This window comes from Hylobates moloch, unplaced genomic scaffold, assembly GCF_009828535.3.
Source record: "Hylobates moloch isolate HMO894 unplaced genomic scaffold, HMol_V3 SCAFFOLD_22, whole genome shotgun sequence".
Classification (NCBI taxonomy): Eukaryota; Metazoa; Chordata; class Mammalia; order Primates; family Hylobatidae; genus Hylobates; species Hylobates moloch.
The window spans coordinates 19,466,881-19,484,609 of NW_026652297.1; the positions used below are offsets into that span (position 1 = coordinate 19,466,881).

Here is a 17,729-nt window from a genome sequence, read left to right on the forward strand (position 1 = left end):
AGGGACAGCATTAGGAGATACACCTAATGCTAAATGACGAGTTAAAGAGTGCAGGAAACCAACACGGCACATGGATACATATGTAACAAACCTGCACATTGTGCACATGTACCCTAAAACCTAAAGTATAACAATAAAAATAAAAAAAAAAAAGAAATTGACTAAAAACTAAATTCTAGATAATTATAGCTTTTAAAAATTCTGGACAGAGACCATTTAAAAGGTTGAGTTTTAAAACAAAGTAGTAACATCACTAACATTTACCTTTACAATTCCTACGACCTATGAAGATGTAGAAAAGTGTTTATCACATTGATTTTAAATCCACTCTTAAGTATCCAACAGGCAAAAGCTGGAAGAACTTAGAGTAGCCTTAAAACCTCAGAAGAAAACAATGTATTATGGGATGAAAATGTGGTCTTCTGGGGTTAAGGGCTGATATCTTGGATCATTCTTCCTTCTGCTTTCTGTTCCTCCTGTGTTTCTGATAGGGAAGTTTCTTACCCTAACTTCAGTTCCAACTTACTTTCCACTGCAGCAAATTAAAAAAACTTTACACCAAAACTGGAGGTTTATGCGTAAGGGAGGTACTGTCTAAAGTTATTAAGAGTTTTTCTCTACTATGAACGTGTATAGGGTCCGATCATAATCAAAAGAGACGAGGTGACAAGGGGGTCATTAACATAAGCTAATTTTAAATAGGAGTGTCCATTTGGTTTAAGTATTTAATCTGACAGCTTTCTGACTATGGAATTTGAAAATCCTCCCCATGGAAAGCCCCCCAAAAGTTAATACTGTACTTTCTTTGGTATACCCTATTCATCTCAAATGTGAATAATTGTTTATTTGCATTTTGTAACATTTCTAAAAATAGTCATTATGAACAAGTCCTATTTTCTCATTCAAGAAGTTCCAATCAAGTTAAGTGGAAGCAATACTGTCACTGAGACTGTGGCATGCCCAAACATCTTATTTTCACATAATCTATCCCATTTCTAGCTCCCTTCTTTAGGTCATTTGGATACTTTATTCACCTGCTGAAATGCCTTTAAACCTAATATGAAAGATTAATTAGGGAGCTTACCTATATTTATAAAATACTTGCTTTGGTATAAAGAGCAAAGTGGACATTGCTCCACGTTCTTTTTTTTTTTTTTTTTTTTTTGACAGTCTTGCTCTGTTGCCCAGGCTGGAGGGCAGTGGCATGATCTCGGCTCACTGCAACCTCCGCCTCCTGGGTTTAAGCAATTCTTGTGCCTCAGCCTCTGAGTAGCTGAGATCACAGGCATGTACCACCCTGCCTGGCTAATTTTGGTATTTTTAGTAGAGGCAGGGTTTTGCCATGTTGGCCAGGCTGGTCTTGAACTCCTCGCCTCAAGTGATCTGCCAACCTTGGCCACCCACAGTGCTGGGATTACAGGCATGAGCCACCATACCTGGCCTGCTCCATGTTCTTAATCAGCTAAGACCTGCAAACAGAAAGCAGCCTACTCAAGATTCATATGAAGCATTTTTACTTACAGTTCCTCTCCTCGTTTGGCTTTCTTGTCTGAAACCAGATAGACAGTTCCAAAACTTCCACTGCCAAGTTTTTGTTGAAGCACGTATCTTCTTGCAATCAAGGTCTTTGGATAAGTGGAAATGGCTGTTGATCCACTCACACGCTTAGTTGCCTCTTGGAATTTCAGCATTGCTCCAAACAAGAGAGAACTGGTTCATTCATTTATAGAAACTTAACATTCCAGTCTCCTAATAAATGGTCAAATTCATCCAAACAGTGTTGGTCAATTCCTTAAAGATGAAAAGTTAAAAGATCAGGTCTAAAGGATGCTAAACGATCTCTAACAAAAAGTGTAAGTGCAGTGATATCTGCACCTTGATCAGCAGACTGAATGACACCATATTGGTTAACAACTTGAAAGAAAAATGTTAAAAGGTAGAGATACCACAAATTCCAGTAGAAGGCAATCTTTCAACAGGAAGAGCCTCCCTTTGTACATTGAAATTTGGCAGAAGTGAATTATAGCCAACTTTCCACAAATTTCTGGGATGTACATCTGTTTTACAATGAACAATCTCTGCATTTATTTAAGATTTATACTCCCCACCTACTTATAAACGAATCCAAATACAAGAACATTATTACTTCCTTAAATCTATACATCTGCATCAACCTTTTTGTAATGCCCTCTTCCCACCTTATGTTTACTTCGGTTTACAAAGAGTGAGTTAGGATTAAACAAAGAATTAGCAGGTGCTGTTTCCTTTAGATTTATTTTTTTCTGTAGATATTAAACCACAGTTTTTGTATTTATTAGGACAGATGCAAAGAGGGATAAGGATTGAGAGAGAATTTTTTGCCATGCTCAGCAAATTCTAGTTTCTGAAGTTCCTATTGTACACATTGTGTATAATCTCTCTGGATTAAAAACAGGAAGAGTTACAAATTCAATTCAAACCTAAAATCGCATTTAATGTCAGTGGAATATAAATGTTACAGATAAATCTGTAATTCCTCAGGGAGCTATGAGATGTGGCATTTATGAAAGGCAGGACTGTTTAGGCCGGGCGCGGTGGCTCACGCCTGTAGTACCAGCACTTTGGGAGGCCGAGGCAGGCGGATCACGAGGTCAGGAGATCGAGACCATCCTGGCTAACACGGTGAAACCCCGTCTAATACAAAAAAATTAGCCGGGCATGGTGGCGGGCGCCTGCAGTCCCAGCTACTCCGGAGGCGGAGGCAGGAGAATGGCGTGAACCCAGGAGGTGGAGCTTGCAGTGAGATCTCGCCACTGCACTCCAGCCTGGGCGACAGAGCGAGACTCCATCTCAACAAAAACAAAAACAAACAAACAAAAAAAGAAAGGCAGGACTGTTTCATATGAGTAGGTACAAAGTAAAATCACTTTTATTTCATCAGAATGTTAAATGTTTTGTTAGTTGTCAAGAAAAGTGTGCTTTTGTTTTAAATCTATATAGAAATAACATTTTAAATTGAAAACTGCCTACACCTTGAAGTTAGGTTTTCATATTCAACAATTCCAAAGCTATGAGACAAAAACCTAGTTTTTAAGGATGGTCAATGGGCTTTACGTGGTGGTGTCCGTCAACCACAAAAACTACTAGGGCAATCAACCACAAAAATCCTCAAAACAGAACATAAGTAAATGCCCATTTACAACATTTTCCTTCTTAAAATGTATGAATCAGTTAAGTTGTACCTGATACCAGTGAGATTAGTTACCAGCTTTTTTTTTTTCCCCTTCCAAAGACATGTTAGTAAAATCTGCTGAAAAAACAACTAGAGCGCAGGCCTCTAAATACAACTTTTGTTTTTACTTCCCCTTCACTGTCATAAAAGTGATGCCGTCTGGCCATACTAAGCTGTTCAAATAAATATACGGACTTACAGACTTTCCAACTGAAAAGGGTCCTTCAGGTCACTCAGTAATTCTCCTTATTTTAAAGATGAGATTAAGGTTCCTTTTGGGGAAGGACAGAATTAGGGACGGACAGAATAGTTATGAGAAGTTCACTTCTAGCGGCTCCTATTTGTAAATGACAGTCTAAACCCAGCAGTGCTTAAGCAGTCTGGTCCAGGCTGCAGAAGACTCTGGGACTAGGTTCTCTCCCGCCCAACCTCACAGACTCAGCCCTGCCATCCCCATCCCAGTCCACTTTTAGGTCATCCATTCCATTAGTCTCCTCTGTGCAACCATAAACCTACCCAAGAATGTGTCGCATTGTCTAGATTCTAGAACTATCTGTTCACTTGACGACATCCTCCCCCTCGAGGTTTGTGAGTGAACTCGGGCACTGCGAACACATCTTCTTTATTTCTGCATCCCCAATCCCTGGCATAACGCCTGGCATATACTAGGTGTTTAACAAACCTTGTTAAGCCAAATAAGTGTCCAGCAGATCAACTGCCGCCCAAAGGAGAGAAAAAAGGTTGGTTAAGAAAGCTAGATGGGAACTTGGAGGAAGTTACCACCTTGTGCAAACTACTCCTTCTCGGTGAAACAGATCTGGCTGGGGGCAAAAGACAACGGAAGGAGTATTTATCACAAGCTGAAAACCAGTAGTTATCTTCCCAGGTAATAAGAGGAAGCCAATTTGTCACCAGGTTCTGCTACAGTACAAATCTACCTTTAGAGTAAACCTTAACCTTAAGGTAAAACGAAAAATTCCTTGCTTCTTCACCTTTTTAAACATTTACATTTTGGCAAAGTAGGTTAACGTTTATTGAGGGGCACTGAGACTGGAGTACATCCGGAGGTAAGACGTCCAGGAAAGCGAGGAGATCGCAGCCATGGAGTCCTAGAGATCCGACACCCAGCCTGGGCAGCTGGAAACCATTACCTTCCCCCTCGCAAGGGAGCCTGGCGAGCCCCAAGGAGCACAGTTCGCTTTACCTTTCCCTGTCGTGGTCGGAGCGGCGCCCGGGGCTTGCCCAAGTCTTGCGGGTAATCGGGCAGGCCTCAAACTAGGGGCAACCACACCCACCGAGCGCCAGACACCGCGGGCCACGGCTGTTTGGAACCGTGGCCAGGGAGACGGCGCGGGGCATACTGGGAAGTCGGGGCGAGGCGGCACCAAGGCGGAAGTGTTCGCCGACCCAAGTAGGCGGAGAAAGCAGAGGAAGACCGGCGGGCCAAGCTTTCCTAGCCTGACAGCAGCCATTTCGGATCGTACGTCCCAGCCCTCTTTAGCTACTTAGCGCCTCTGGGCCCGAGAGCACCTGCTCCTTGGCGCAGTCTGGCGCCACCGGCATCACGGAACCGTACTTCCCAGAGACGTCACACCCGGAGACTTCCGGTTCCCGCTCTTGGGGTTGGACTCTCACGTGCAGGAGCCAGTCCTCGCTGGGCTCTAGCGGGCTTCTGATGGAGGAGCTACTCCTCTGGGAGGACAGAGCAGGTGGGCTCTGCTGCAGGTCCGGGCAGCGGGTTGTGAGGGCCGAGGTGGCACGATGTATGAAGGCCTGTGTTTGAAGACTTAGGTCAGACCTTTTGCCCGCCTTTCCCCTATGCAGCTCTATGCAACTGTCTGTGCAAGGTCCTGTAATTTGCGTAGGACGCGTTGACACGGTCTCTGCTTATGGACGCTTTACAAAACTGTCTTACAAAGAAATAAGTACTATACAGGATAAGGTTCTGAGATACTGACAGGGCTAGGACTAGGGTGAGATAAGTGTAAAATGTAAATGGATGCCAATAAAATTCAGTAATCAAGATAAGTTTTAATGCAATCTCTAAAAATCAAAATTATTGCCAAAAAAAATCCATGACTGACAAAATGTCACGATTTTAAGTAATAGTAACAGTACCGTGCTGCGCCGTATTGAAGCCCTAGGCGCCAAAAGAAAAACCATCAATTCTGATCCTGCGAGTTAAGTTAGCCAGATGAGGAAGCGTAACTGGGCCAGATATGCAAAATAAGATGATGAAAAGAGCTCGTGGTTAGGGGTGTAACTGGATAGAAGGGTTCCTAGAGGCATGAAGCAGTTTTCCTTATACCAAAAACTATGCCAATTAAGAAGGGCCCACAAATCCAAAGCCTGAAAGAAGTTCCGTGACTGATTGTCAATACAAAAGAAAAACTTGATCCTTATCATAGTTCCTGCACACCTTATTTTACTGAAGCCCAAATGCTTTGTGATTATGAGATGAATAATGATATCTTTTTTTAGCTTAGGACTTTTTATTTTGACCCCACAAAACAAATACTCTGTGCTGTAAGATGTTGACTATTACCACTTAAGAATCAAAGTTCACAGAACTTCTATACTGGTGTATCAGTAATAGACTTTAATTGATTTTTCTTTAGAATCTGTCACCATCCAAAGATCACGACCCATGAAAACACTGAGTTTGTGCCTTGTATCAGAAAGCAAAGGAGAATGAAAAAGCACAGCTAACATTGCTTGAGGATCTAGGTAAGAATATATGCTGTTGATATCTATGTTCTATCTAAAGAGCACTTCATAACATTTGCTATTGATTTAATGGTGCTGGAAGCAATGACTTGGTGCCCCATAACCAGCATCAATTGAAAATGTTTTCTGTTGTTTTAAACAGGCGATTAATTCTTTAGACTGTCATCATGGGTATCCGAGGACTAATGAGTTTTGTGGAAGATCATAGTAATGAGTTCTTCACTGATTTGAAGTTGCGGGACACAAAAATTGTCATTGATGGTTATGCTCTTTTCCACCGTCTTTGCTTCAGTTCAAACTTGGATCTCCGGTATGGAGGGGACTATGATTCTTTTGCAGATGTTGTACAAAAATTCTTTGAATCACTGTTTGCTTGTAATATATGCCCATATGTTGTATTAGATGGAGGATGTGACATTTCAGATAAAAAGCTTACGACTTTAAAGGATAGAGCTAGAGAGAAGATCCAGATGGCCCATTCCCTTTCTGTTGGTGGGAGTGGGTATGTATGTCCCTTACTCATCCGGGAAGTATTCATACAGGTTTTGATCAAGCTGCGGGTATGTTTTGTCCAGTGCTTTTCAGAAGCAGATCGGGACATTATGACACTTGCTAACCATTGGAATTGCCCTGTGTTATCGTCAGATAGTGACTTTTGCATTTTTGACGTGAAAACTGGGTTTTGCCCATTGAATAGCTTTCAGTGGAGAAATATGAACACTATTAAGGGCACACAAAACTATATCCCTGCCAAATGCTTTTCCCTTGATGCATTCTGCCATCACTTCAGCAATATGAATAAAGCTCTACTACCTCTCTTTGCGGTGCTATGTGGAAATGACCATATTAATCTACCCATCATGGAGACATTCTTAAGTAAAGCACGTCTTCCTCTTGGAGCTACCAGTTCTAAAGGGAGGAGACACCACCGAATCCTGGGACTTCTGAATTGGTTGTCTCATTTTGCCAACCCTACCGAAGCACTAGATAATGTTCTGAAATACCTCCCAAAAAAGGATCGAGAAAATGTTAAGGAACTTCTCTGCTGTTCCATGGAAGAATACCAACAGTCCCAGGTGAAGCTGCAGGACTTCTTCCAGTATGGTACTTATGTCTGTCCAGATGCCTTGAATCTTGGTTTACCAGAATGGGTATTAGTGGCTTTAGCTAAAGGCCAGCTATCGCCTTTCATCAGTGATGCTTTGGTCCTAAGACGGACCATTCTTCCCACACAGGTGGAAAACATGCAGCGACCAAATGCCCACAGAATATCTCAGCCCATCAGGCAAATCATCTATGGGCTTCTTTTAAATGCCTCACCACATCTGGACAAGACATCCTGGAATGCATTGCCTCCTCAGCCTCTAGCTTTCAGTGAAGTGGAAAGGATTAATAAAAATATCAGAACCTCAATCCTTGATGCCGTAGAACCGGCCAAGGATCATTCTGACTTAAGCAGATTGACTGAGGTAAGTATTTGTAATACTAATGAAATTTTTGTAAAGTACTTTACAGGCTACAAAGTGCTGTTTTCTATATTAGTTCACTTACTATAACAAACTGATGAGGTTGAGTGCTATCTTGCCCTCATGTCGTAGCTTAGAAATCTAGAACTTGAGTGAACTAGGTAAGGTCTTAGCAAGAAAGTGTCAGTGCTAGGACTCAAACCCAGCTCTTTTAGCTCTAAATCTACCATTTCCACTGTACTTCAGTAGTCTGTGTTATCTTCACAGTTATTACTACTATATTGTTATTACTACTAGGTTAATACTAGCTATCAATAGAATGGGGTTATGTGGCTGAAAAAAAGGAAAAAAATTCACAACTGCAAAAAAAAAGTGTATAGACACTAATCATAGGCACATCTCAGACTACGTCGGATTTCAGATAAGGTTAGTATTGATGCTGAGGTCTAATTTTTAAACTTTTATTAATGAATACCTTTTTTAAAATAGGTTTTTGTATCATTATGGTTATTTGCCTAGTTTGATACAGAAAACATGACTGTTAGCCTAACTCAGTGTTGCTGAAACCTGAGTAACACTCAGACCACCTTTTCAAGGAGAAAAAAATTCTCATGGATCCCAGTGTTGTCTTTTTATATTACATATATATTTAAAATTACAAATAGATATGAAACTATGCTGATAAAAGAACTAGATTTAGACATTAAATAGAGATAACTTAAAAAAAAATTGCAATGCCCATTAGGGGGTTTTCTTAGATCCAATGAAATATTCAGTCTCATAAAACTCATAGACCACACGTGGCACCAGTCTACTCAAGGATGTAGGACGGCAACCACAGCTTCCCAGTGGATTTAAGTCAGGTCTTCCTTTTCTGTCAGAGTTCTCCCAGCACTGTTATCAGTCTACACCAAAGGTTTATCACCATTGGTGATATTGTCCCCCAGAGGACATTTGGCAATGCCTGGAGACATTTTTGTTGTCCCTACCTAGGGAGTAGAAGGAGTAGTGGTTGCTACCGGCATCTAGTGGGGAGAGGCTAAAGATGCTGCTAAATTTTACAAACTGTAAGTCTTACAGTGCACAGGAAAGTGTCCCATAACAAAGAATCTCTAGCCCAAAATATCAGTAGTGCCATTCCCTGGGCTATACAGCTGACCAGGAACTAGCCTCTTAGCCTCCTCATCAGTCACATCTCAGACAGGAGGAGATGAACGTCATAGTGAATGAGTGCAAGAGCCTTCTTGGCATTGGTGAGTGCCTGTTAAACCCCCAGGGTTTCTTTGGTGGGGGGGTGAAGAAAATGTTTTGGAATTAGTGATGGCTGCACAAGTTTATAAACATACTAAACCAAGGCAAGATGGCTCATGCCTGTAAGCCCAGCACTTTGGGAAGCCAAAGTGGGAGGATCACTTGAGGCCAGTAGTTCAAGACCAGCCTGGGCAACACAAGAAGACTCTGTCTCTACAAAAAAAAAAAAGAAAAGAAAAGAAATTAGCCAGGCATGGCGGTACAGCTACTCAAGAGGCTGAGGTTGGAGGATTGCTTGAGCCCAGAAGGTCAAGCCTGTAGTGAGCTACTATGATTGTGCTCCCTGTTGAGCAAAACCCTGTCTCTAAAAATATGTATACACTAAACCCACTGAATTGTATACTTTAAAAGGATGACTTTTATGACATATGAATTATATCTCAGTTAAATAAAGGAGAAAAAAGGGGTTTCAGTAGCTTAAAAGCCCCGTTCCCTATAGGATCCAGTCTTTCTTATAATAATTCCATAAACATAGCTAGGTCCCCGCAAGGGACATCCTACTTACAAGACACTGCACTCAGGGAAGCCCCAAGATATGGTGTCCCCATCAGGTGTTTATAGTTCATTTATATATAGTTTAAGCTTAGATGCAATTTTATAAGTCATTTTTATAATGCTTGGTAACACAACTGACAATCTACCTTTAGCACATTTCCAGGGGTACAAAACTAGAAAGTGGAGCATAAGTCGAATTCTCAAACAAGGGATTTATTAAAACTTTACCCACACCAATAAAATTCAGACTAGCTACATTATTAATGTTTTGCTGAAATTACATTTCTACTCAAACATAAATGGTGCTGTTGGGGAGTTTTTTAAAAAAAAATTTAATGGCTTTACTGAGAAATAGGTAATGTACAGTGAAGTGCACATAAAGTGTGTACTTTGATGAGTTTTCACATGTCTACAGCTGTGAAGTCATCCTACAATTAAAATAATCAATGTATCCATAACCCCTAAAGTTTCATCTTGTTCCTTTGTAATTCATGCTTCCTTAAGTATAAACACAGTAAAGTGCACAAATAATTGTACAGCATGATAAATTTTTGCAAGATCTATACATCCATGCAAAGAGGATCCAGATGAATCATTACTGCCACCCTAGAAGCTTCTCCTAGTGTCTGATTCCAGTCACTCGCTCTGCAGCTCTCTATAATCACTTTCCTGACTGTTTAACAACACAGAATAGTTTTAACTGAATTTTTACTTTAGAAATGAACTCTTTCATCTGGCTTTTATTCCACGTGAGATTCATTCACATTGCTGTGAGTAGTTGATCATTCATTTTTCATTGCTGTAACATTATTCTATTTTGGTATATTACCATTATACACTTATGAACATTTTTTTTTCATTATACAGCTTATGAGCATTTGGGTTCTTTCCAATCTTCCATTTCCATGTGTTCATTTGCCATGTGATATTCTGTTATATGAAGTTTCTGTACAGTTTTTTGCTCATTTTTATCATATATGGGTCCTTTGTCAAATAACATATTGTGAATAGTCTCTCCCATTGTTTTTTCACTCTTTAGTATGTTTTGATGAACATAAGTTCTTAATATACTCCAAATTTTTATTCTTTATGGTTACCACTTTTGTGAACTGCTTAAGAAATTGCCTACTCCAGGGTCATGAAAATGTTTTTTTGCTCTTCACGTTTAGATCTATAACATATCTAGAATTGGTTTTTTGTGGGTGCGTATGGTGTGAAATAGGGATCAGGACACCTTTTCCCCCCACATAGAAATCCAACTGAATCCATGAGTATAGCAGCTGCTTATATTCCTTGCTAAGTAGAGATGACTTAAGTGTTCTCATCATTTACCTGGATTCAAAATAGAGTGAAATTTTAGTTCATTCTCTGTGCTGTGCTATCATTCAGCTTTCTCTTGGCATAAACTAATCAATTCTGAATTTAGCTCAATGCTAATGGTTCTAATTAGCCCATAAAAATTATAAATGTACCAGGTGCTAATGTGATTCCAAACACAAATGCAAGTACAAGTATAGAAACCTTGTGATAGTACCTATTCATTTTGTTTTTTACATCTTGTTGTAATACATTATCTGCTTTGGCCAGCTGTTGTTAATAGAAACTTTATACAGTCTCTCATTTAATTCCCACAATAACTACATGGGATAGGGTTTCATTTTGGTTATGTTAGTTGCAATGGACAGAGCACCATTCAAGTTAACCAGTGGGAGACCATTGGAGACACAAAAGTGGATCATTCTTAAGGAGTAAGGCAGCCAAGACCAGTCTCTCTCTGGGCATCTCTGCCTCTCGGGGCAGCTGCTTCTGCAGGCTTGTGCTTTCGCTCCCCCTGGGGAAGAGGGAAAGTAGTTGTCAAAGGGATAAAACCTAACTAACTTTAAGGGCTGTGAGTTGAGTACTTCCCCTTTTGGAAGGGACTGAGGACTGGTGGGTTTGATGAAACATCTTATACAAGTCATTACAATGACCATTTTACAGATAAGTCAGACAGACTGTAGAAAAGGTTGGAAACCTTTTGACGAAGGCCGTAGGGTTAGTGCAGGGCGGAACATCTCTGAAGTCAAAGCCCAGACTGCTTTGTTCATGAAAAGTTGTAACTTGGCTCTATAATTCAGTAATTTAAATATTATATATCAGAAAAGTTGGTGTATTTTCTTAGCTCTACTTAGTGCATTTTAAAAACAGTTTAAGAGTTTAGTTTCCACTTTACTTAAAATTTAAGTAGTTAAAACTACTTCCAGTAGGGGTGATTGGTTATACTATAAAGCTCTTTGCATATTTCTAATTTTAAAATTTTTCGCACAATATTATTAAAAGCAGTATTTAGAAATAATCATACTAAAGTTTTCATGCATTAATGATAAAACTATTTTGTCATTTATGATGTGTTTTGTTTCAGGTTAACATCTCTAGTCTCAGCTGTCAACCACTCTTTCTACTAACTAGATGTTACGTGCTGAGAAATGTATCACCATCTCAACTTTCCAGAAAGCAGAAAATCTTTTTCTGGCTGTGTGCAGACACTAGGAATACAACTTTTTTTTTTTCTTAAAGTTTGATTATAAAGTCCCCCAGAAGATGCCCTTTTAATATTCCTGAGGTATGACCTGTAAGGTCCCTTCTGGTTCTTACAAGGTCTTGGTAATTCATTAAGGTAAAATGATTTCAACAACAACCTCAGTGCTCTTATAGCTGTTTACTTCTGAGCTTTTATGTGAAGTACATGCTAAACCATGAAGTAAAAGTACGGCGTGTTACTGCAAGCACAATGCAAGTAGTCCTTAAAATATTCCTATCTCTCTTAGATTTACCTCTAATCTACAAGCAGCCACCCTGGGACAATCCATGTGTGTCTTTTATGCAAAGACAATAAAGCATTCAACAGGGAAGGGACATGAGACAGGACCCGAACAAATAGGAAGAGTATATGCCACAAAGGGTTCCTATAAGCAACGTTTGTCTTCTGGAGGCAATTAGTAATGGCATCATGCTGAAGGCAAATGCCTGGTGCACAGGCACATACAGGTGGGGTTGAGTATACAGCTTTGTTTCTCAAAGAATACTTGGGCTGCTAGTTAAAATGTATATTCCTGGGCTCTCAGATTAGTCAATCAAAATTTATGGAGTAGGGCCTAAGGATTGAATTTTTAACGAGCTTCCCAGGTGACGTGCACTGAAGATGCTTACCAGCGTATACAAAGAGGATGGAATGACATAAGTAAAGGTTGTGTAGAAGTAGGCAGTACACCCATTCAACCAACCATATTTATAAAGCATCTTATTAATGTTCTAAATGCTGTGAGTGTGGCTGATTTTTCTTCCCACAAGAAGATAAGTTTAACAGCTGACAAGTTTCAGTAGCATTAAATCTCTTCATGCTATGGTGGAAAAAAGAAATAACAGACATCCCAAAGTAATTTGCAGGATGCTTGGTGTGTATTTTCAGCTCTCCCTGAGGAGGCGGCAGATGCTTCTGTTAGAAACCCTGAAGGTGAAACAGACCATCCTGGAGCCAATCCCTACTTCACTGAAGTTGCCCATTGCTGTCAGTTGCTACTGGTTGCAGCACACTGAGCCCAAAGCAAAGCTACATCATCTACAATCATTACTGCTCGCAATGCTAGTGGGGCCCTTGATTGCCATAATCAACAGCCCTGGTAGGTAACTGGAAATTACAGGAGTATATTGTGGCATGTTGCTTGCAAACTGTTTACTTGAGTTTACACAAAAAACTATTCTTGGATTATTTACTCCCATTAATTACATCAGAACTTAGATGTGGAGGCACCAAAATATCATTCATTCATTGGTAAATATTTTTTAACACTTCATGTGCCAGGCTCAGTGCTGGAGGGCTTGAATCTTAAGTATACAGCAGTGAGATGTGCTGGGATACTGCCAAGTCCCATCTGTTTGGTGGCACCTACTGCTTAACTTGTGAAGTGTGACAGTGTATTTTGCCAGCTGCATTTTGTATTCCATGTTACCTATCCAATTATTAGCACAGCAGCAATGTCATCATAAGAAACTCGCCCAGAAGTGAAACTTCTAAATACCTACAACCACTTCATTCTTATACATCTTTTTATTCCTTTTTCTCTGCTGTAAAGTTTCAATTAGTATGTAAGTAGTGATGGCAGAAATAGTAATTTGTCTTTTTTTTTTTTTGAGATGGAGTCTCACTCTGTTGCCTAGGCTGGAGTGCAGTGGTGCAATCTTGGCTCACTGCAACCTCTGCCACCTGGGTTCCAGTGATTCTCCTGCCTCAGCCTTCCGAGTAGCTGGGATTACAGCTGCCTGCTAATTTTTATATTTTTAGTAGAGACGGGGTTTCACCATCTTGGCCAGGCTGGTCTTGAACTCCTGACCTTGTGACCCACCTGCCTCAGCCTCCCAAAGTGCTGGGATTACAAGCATGAGCCACCGCACCCGGCCAGTAATGTCTCTTAAATACACTGAGGCAAGTTCATCTGCATATAATACCAGGTGAAGTAAATGCTGAAACGTTGGGACACTTTAATACTTTAGTGGAATATCCTCTTTAAGATTATGAATGCTCTAACACTGTATAAACATGTATAATAATTATACTCTAGAATAGTACTATCTAATATGGTGGCTACTAGCCACACATGGCCAAAGTTAAATTCCATTTAAATTAAAAATTCAGCTTTTCAGTCACACTAGCCACACTTCAAGTGTCAGGTAGTTACATATGGCTATAGGCTAGCCTACTGTATTGGACAGCACTGCAGAAAGTTCTATTAGATAGTGCTACTCTAGTTTACTATTTTAATAAGTTAGATAAAAGAATGAAACAGCATGGATTCCTGTTTCTAAAGCATTAAGGCTCAAGCTTGACAGCTGTCAGAGGGACTGTTGTTATATGACAGCCAACTTAACACAAATCAGTTAAGTCCCACTGCTGCCTAATGAACACAGGTTTAGAGTATTTCCTCTGATTGAATAATAAATACAGTATAAGAAAGCTCTCAGAGCACAAGCCTATTCAGTTTTTCCCTGAGTCCAAGAGAAGGGGCATGTCAAGGGTCTATTTCTTTTCTTTTAGGAAATGTGGACCCTGTACCCAGGCAGGCTCAGTGCCTTGCTCCTCACTAATTGGTAAGAGGTGGGCCTCCTTTTTATTACTTTCAAATTGGTCCAGGTGTTATTTTATGCACCCCTGCCCAAACAAATCTGTAGAAACTTACAGCTAAAAACACGCAACATTCCTTATTTCCTGGGATTGTTGCTTCTTGCCCCTTATCCTCTACTATGAAAAGAAAATGATTATTTGCCAAATTCTCCAAGTCATACTTTAGCTTCCTCCTATAAAACACAGAGGTCAAAATGCGTTTCAAACACACAGGTTGTTTAACACAAATGCACCACAGCATGGGAGTTTTGGTGAAAGAGAACAGTGAAGATAATATTTAATAGTCATTTGTATTTTTCATAGACACAGATTTAGGGTTTAGAGAATTCAAATGCAGACATGTTTATGGTCAGGTAGTAGACCAGTGGAAAAGATCTTATTTCAGGGAAAAAGTAAATTCTGATGGGTTGAATAAAGTTAGGTCATCATTAAAAAGACAGTTCAGTATCAATATTTCAATTTATACAGCAAGGCAATTTATGAAGCCAGAAAAGAAAAACATCTTAGTTTTTTAAAATTAATTTCTTTCTTTATAGAATTTGTAGTATATGTGGAGAAAATGAAAAGCTGTTACAGTGCTTTTGGAAATACTGCCCTTGGGCTGTTTCTTTATTTAGGTAAGGAAGAGCTGCAGGAAGATGGTGCTAAGATGTTGTATGCAGAGTTCCAAAGAGTGAAGGCGCAGACACGGCTGGGCACAAGACTGGACTTAGACACAGCTCACATCTTCTGTCAGTGGCAGTCCTGTCTCCAGATGGGGATGTATCTCAACCAGCTGCTGTCCACTCCTCTCCCAGAGCCAGACCTAACTCGGTAAGCACCATGGGAAACTTTAGTTCAGATGGAAGCACACAAAAGTAAATACAGTACTTTCACTTATATTTAAAGCAACAAAGTTACTTAAAAAAAAAACAAAAAAACTAATCTTAGTGTAATTGATTTTGAGTCACTGTTACAGCTGAAGAGCTGGAAATATTAAATTATTTCCATGATTCAATCCAATTTTAAAAAATCAGTTCCTTTAAGTAAAACATTAATATATGGGAGAGGGGAGGTAATCATTGGTAGGATATAACTCTCTCCTTTCCTCTCGGTCTTAAAATGTCACTTTGTAGAGCCTTTTTCTGATAACCCACCCTAGTGAGACACACTGTCTACCCTCATTCACTCTAGCCCTGTTACTCTTTTTAATTGCATTTCTTACCACTTGGCATATGGCTTACTCATTCATTCAAATATTAAATGCCTACCCTGTGCTAGGGTGTAGGGACAAAAACAGAATCTCTGCTCTAATGGAGCTTTCATTCTAAGTGAGATGATGAGTAGATGCCCAAGTGAACTTAACCTAGGATGTTTGCTTTACCAGGCAAGAAAGACAATAAGGGAGTTGAGCCTATGTGCCATAGAGTAATTATAATGTTTGTCTGTGGAGTTTAAGCTGGGTATGATAAAAAGAAGTGACAGCAGCAGTAAGGTGTGGAGCAGTGAAAAGTGATAAGATCAATGGATTGGACATCTTGGTAATTGACCATCCAGGAGGTACGTGAGGGAGAGATGAAGATAAAAAGGAGATAGATTGTGTTTTGTCTCTCCACTCAGATGTAAACTCTATGGGGGGAGGGGCTTGTCTATTTTATTTGCTGTTGCAGCCCCAGTGCCTTCAATACTTTGAATGAGGATATATGGAGGTATACAAAATATGGTGGGACTTTACATGTTTCAAGGTAAAAAGCCTCCTGGCAGTAAATAGTGTCGTTAATATATCTCTGGGCCTTACATCTGAGCTAACACAAATAAGACTAATTGGCCTTTGACCCATGGATTATTTCTTTCGTTTAATAATTTAAGGCCATTCTTGACTGGATCCTCTTTAGTTACCACAAATCCTTTTAAAACAAAACAGGAAACGCAAAATCAAACAATTCTCTTAATAATGATTTAAACAGCAGGATTGTTCTTGAATCTTAGCATAACCAAGGCTTTTTACACAGAGATTTTACACTGATTAAATGATGGTTCTACATGGATTGCTAAGGTACCAGTTTATCAGCTTTGTCCATAACTAATAAACTTGTGGATTCCAATTAATCCCATCTTCTATTTGTGAAGTAGGTTTTTAGTCTCAGTGAATGACCTTGCAAATGATGCCAATAAATTTTCTCATATTCTAACAAACTGCCTGTTTGGTTTATCAGGGTCATTTTAAATTCCTTTTCTTTAAAATTAAAGTGTTAAGGACACCTGCTCAGCCTGGGGCTAGCTGAAAAACCACTAAGCATGCATCATGTAATTTGTTGATGAAAAGTTTTTAAGTATCACCAGCAAAGAATCTTTGTCATACCAGCTCAGTTCCTTCCTTCAAAGAACAGATTATTCTTAAGTAATTTCAATAATATTATAGAGCAATAAGAGCTCTCATTGTTTAGATGCATTTGTTGAAGCTACGACAATGGTAGTTATCCTGTTGCACTGAATTACTTCTTTAACAACATACTTTTTCTTGCTTTCAACAGACTGTACAGTGGAAGCCTGGTGCACGGACTATGCCAACAACTGCTAGCATCGACCTCTGTAGAAAGTCTCCTGAGCATATGTCCTGAGGCTAAGCAACTTTATGAACATCTATTCAATGCCACAAGGTCATATGCCCCTGCTGAAATATTCCTACCAAAAGGTAGATCAAATTCAAAAAAAAAAAGGCAGAAGAAACAGGATACCAGCTGTTCTAAGAACAGAGGGAGAACCACTGCACACACCAAGTGTTGGTATGAGGGAAACAACCGGTTTGGGTTGTTAATGGTTGAAAACTTAGAGGAACATACTGAGGCCTCCAACATTGAATAAAACTCAGTTTGCACCAAACTAGATGTATTTAATATAATCCTTACTTAAAATTCTTCTGTTACCGCCCTGGAAACAATTAGCTTTTTCTTTAGGACTAACCTGTTAGGGGATAAACATCACAATAATCTGAATTCCAAGTTATTTTGTATTTTGTTTTTAATAAATACAACCTGATTTAAGAAGCTTCTGTATTTCTAAATATGTTTGAAACCATGTTTATACTTCTCATGTTCCATTTCAGCAAGTTAATGGTAATACAGTCTATATGCTTTAAATTGCAGCAATTTAGCCAGCTACATTCTCAGAAAGAGTAGAAGTCTCACTCAGTTATTGCCTTTAAGTAGCAGCTGGTTATCATTTCAAAAATTTTTTAAAACAGTTTCCTCTTTGTACTTTAGTATGAAGTCTGGGCAATGAAAGGTAGAAGTGAGGATGCCAGACAGAAAACTGTCTCTACTAAAAGTAAGTACTTAGTCAATGAGACCATGACAGGATTGAAGAGCACTTTAGGTGCACT

At 39.5% G+C, this 17,729-nt stretch overlaps 2 protein-coding genes across 22 annotated transcripts in view; one reads left to right on the top strand and one right to left on the bottom strand.

Moving 5' to 3' along the window:
* NEK11 (NIMA related kinase 11) overlaps window positions 1-4,546 on the bottom strand; it is a 334,192-nt gene extending 329,646 nt beyond the window's left edge. For 12 of the 18 annotated variants that reach the window (XM_058433714.1, XM_058433709.1, XM_058433722.1 and 9 more), the window contains exons 1-3: window positions 4,416-4,546; window positions 3,411-3,483; window positions 1,522-1,791 (exon numbers count right to left, since the gene is read on the bottom strand). In XM_058433714.1, the coding sequence (XP_058289697.1) occupies window positions 1,522-1,691 (170 nt within the window). In that variant the 5' untranslated portion in view covers window positions 1,692-1,791; window positions 3,411-3,483; window positions 4,416-4,546. Of the gene's footprint in view, window positions 1-1,521; window positions 1,792-3,410; window positions 3,484-3,727; window positions 3,938-4,362 lie in introns of those variants that run through there. The other 6 variants (XM_058433710.1, XM_058433713.1, XM_058433711.1 and 3 more) reach the window with 5 other exon arrangements.
* Window positions 3,808-17,680, top strand: ASTE1 (asteroid homolog 1). Of its 4 annotated transcripts, none has more exons than XM_058433708.1 (7): window positions 4,617-4,920; window positions 5,830-5,938; window positions 6,081-7,407; window positions 12,659-12,869; window positions 14,986-15,181; window positions 16,018-16,092; window positions 16,882-17,680. In XM_058433708.1, the coding sequence occupies exons 3-7, from the start codon at window positions 6,106-6,108 to the stop codon at window positions 17,210-17,212; spliced, it is 2,115 nt and encodes a 704-aa protein (XP_058289691.1). In that variant the 5' UTR covers window positions 4,617-4,920; window positions 5,830-5,938; window positions 6,081-6,105; the 3' UTR covers window positions 17,213-17,680. The 4 variants fall into 4 exon arrangements, with proteins under 4 accessions (XP_058289689.1, XP_058289691.1, XP_058289690.1 ...); XM_058433707.1 differs by lacking the exon at window positions 16,018-16,092 and having other exon boundaries at window positions 6,081-7,014; window positions 7,174-7,407; XM_058433706.1 differs by lacking the exons at window positions 4,617-4,920; window positions 16,018-16,092 and adding an exon at window positions 3,808-3,951.
* The last annotated feature ends 49 nt before the right edge of the window (window positions 17,681-17,729 follow it).

Coding starts and splice junctions, on each gene's coding strand:
- ASTE1 (XM_058433708.1), top strand. CDS start 6,106: ATGGGTATCCGAGGACTAATGAGTTTTGTGGAAGATCATAGTAATGAG. Junction 7,408..12,658: donor ACTTAAGCAGATTGACTGAG/GTAAGTATTTGT, acceptor GTGTATTTTCAG/CTCTCCCTGAGGAGGCGGCA. Junction 15,182..16,017: donor CCAGAGCCAGACCTAACTCG/GTAAGCACCATG, acceptor TTGCTGTTGCAG/CCCCAGTGCCTTCAATACTT.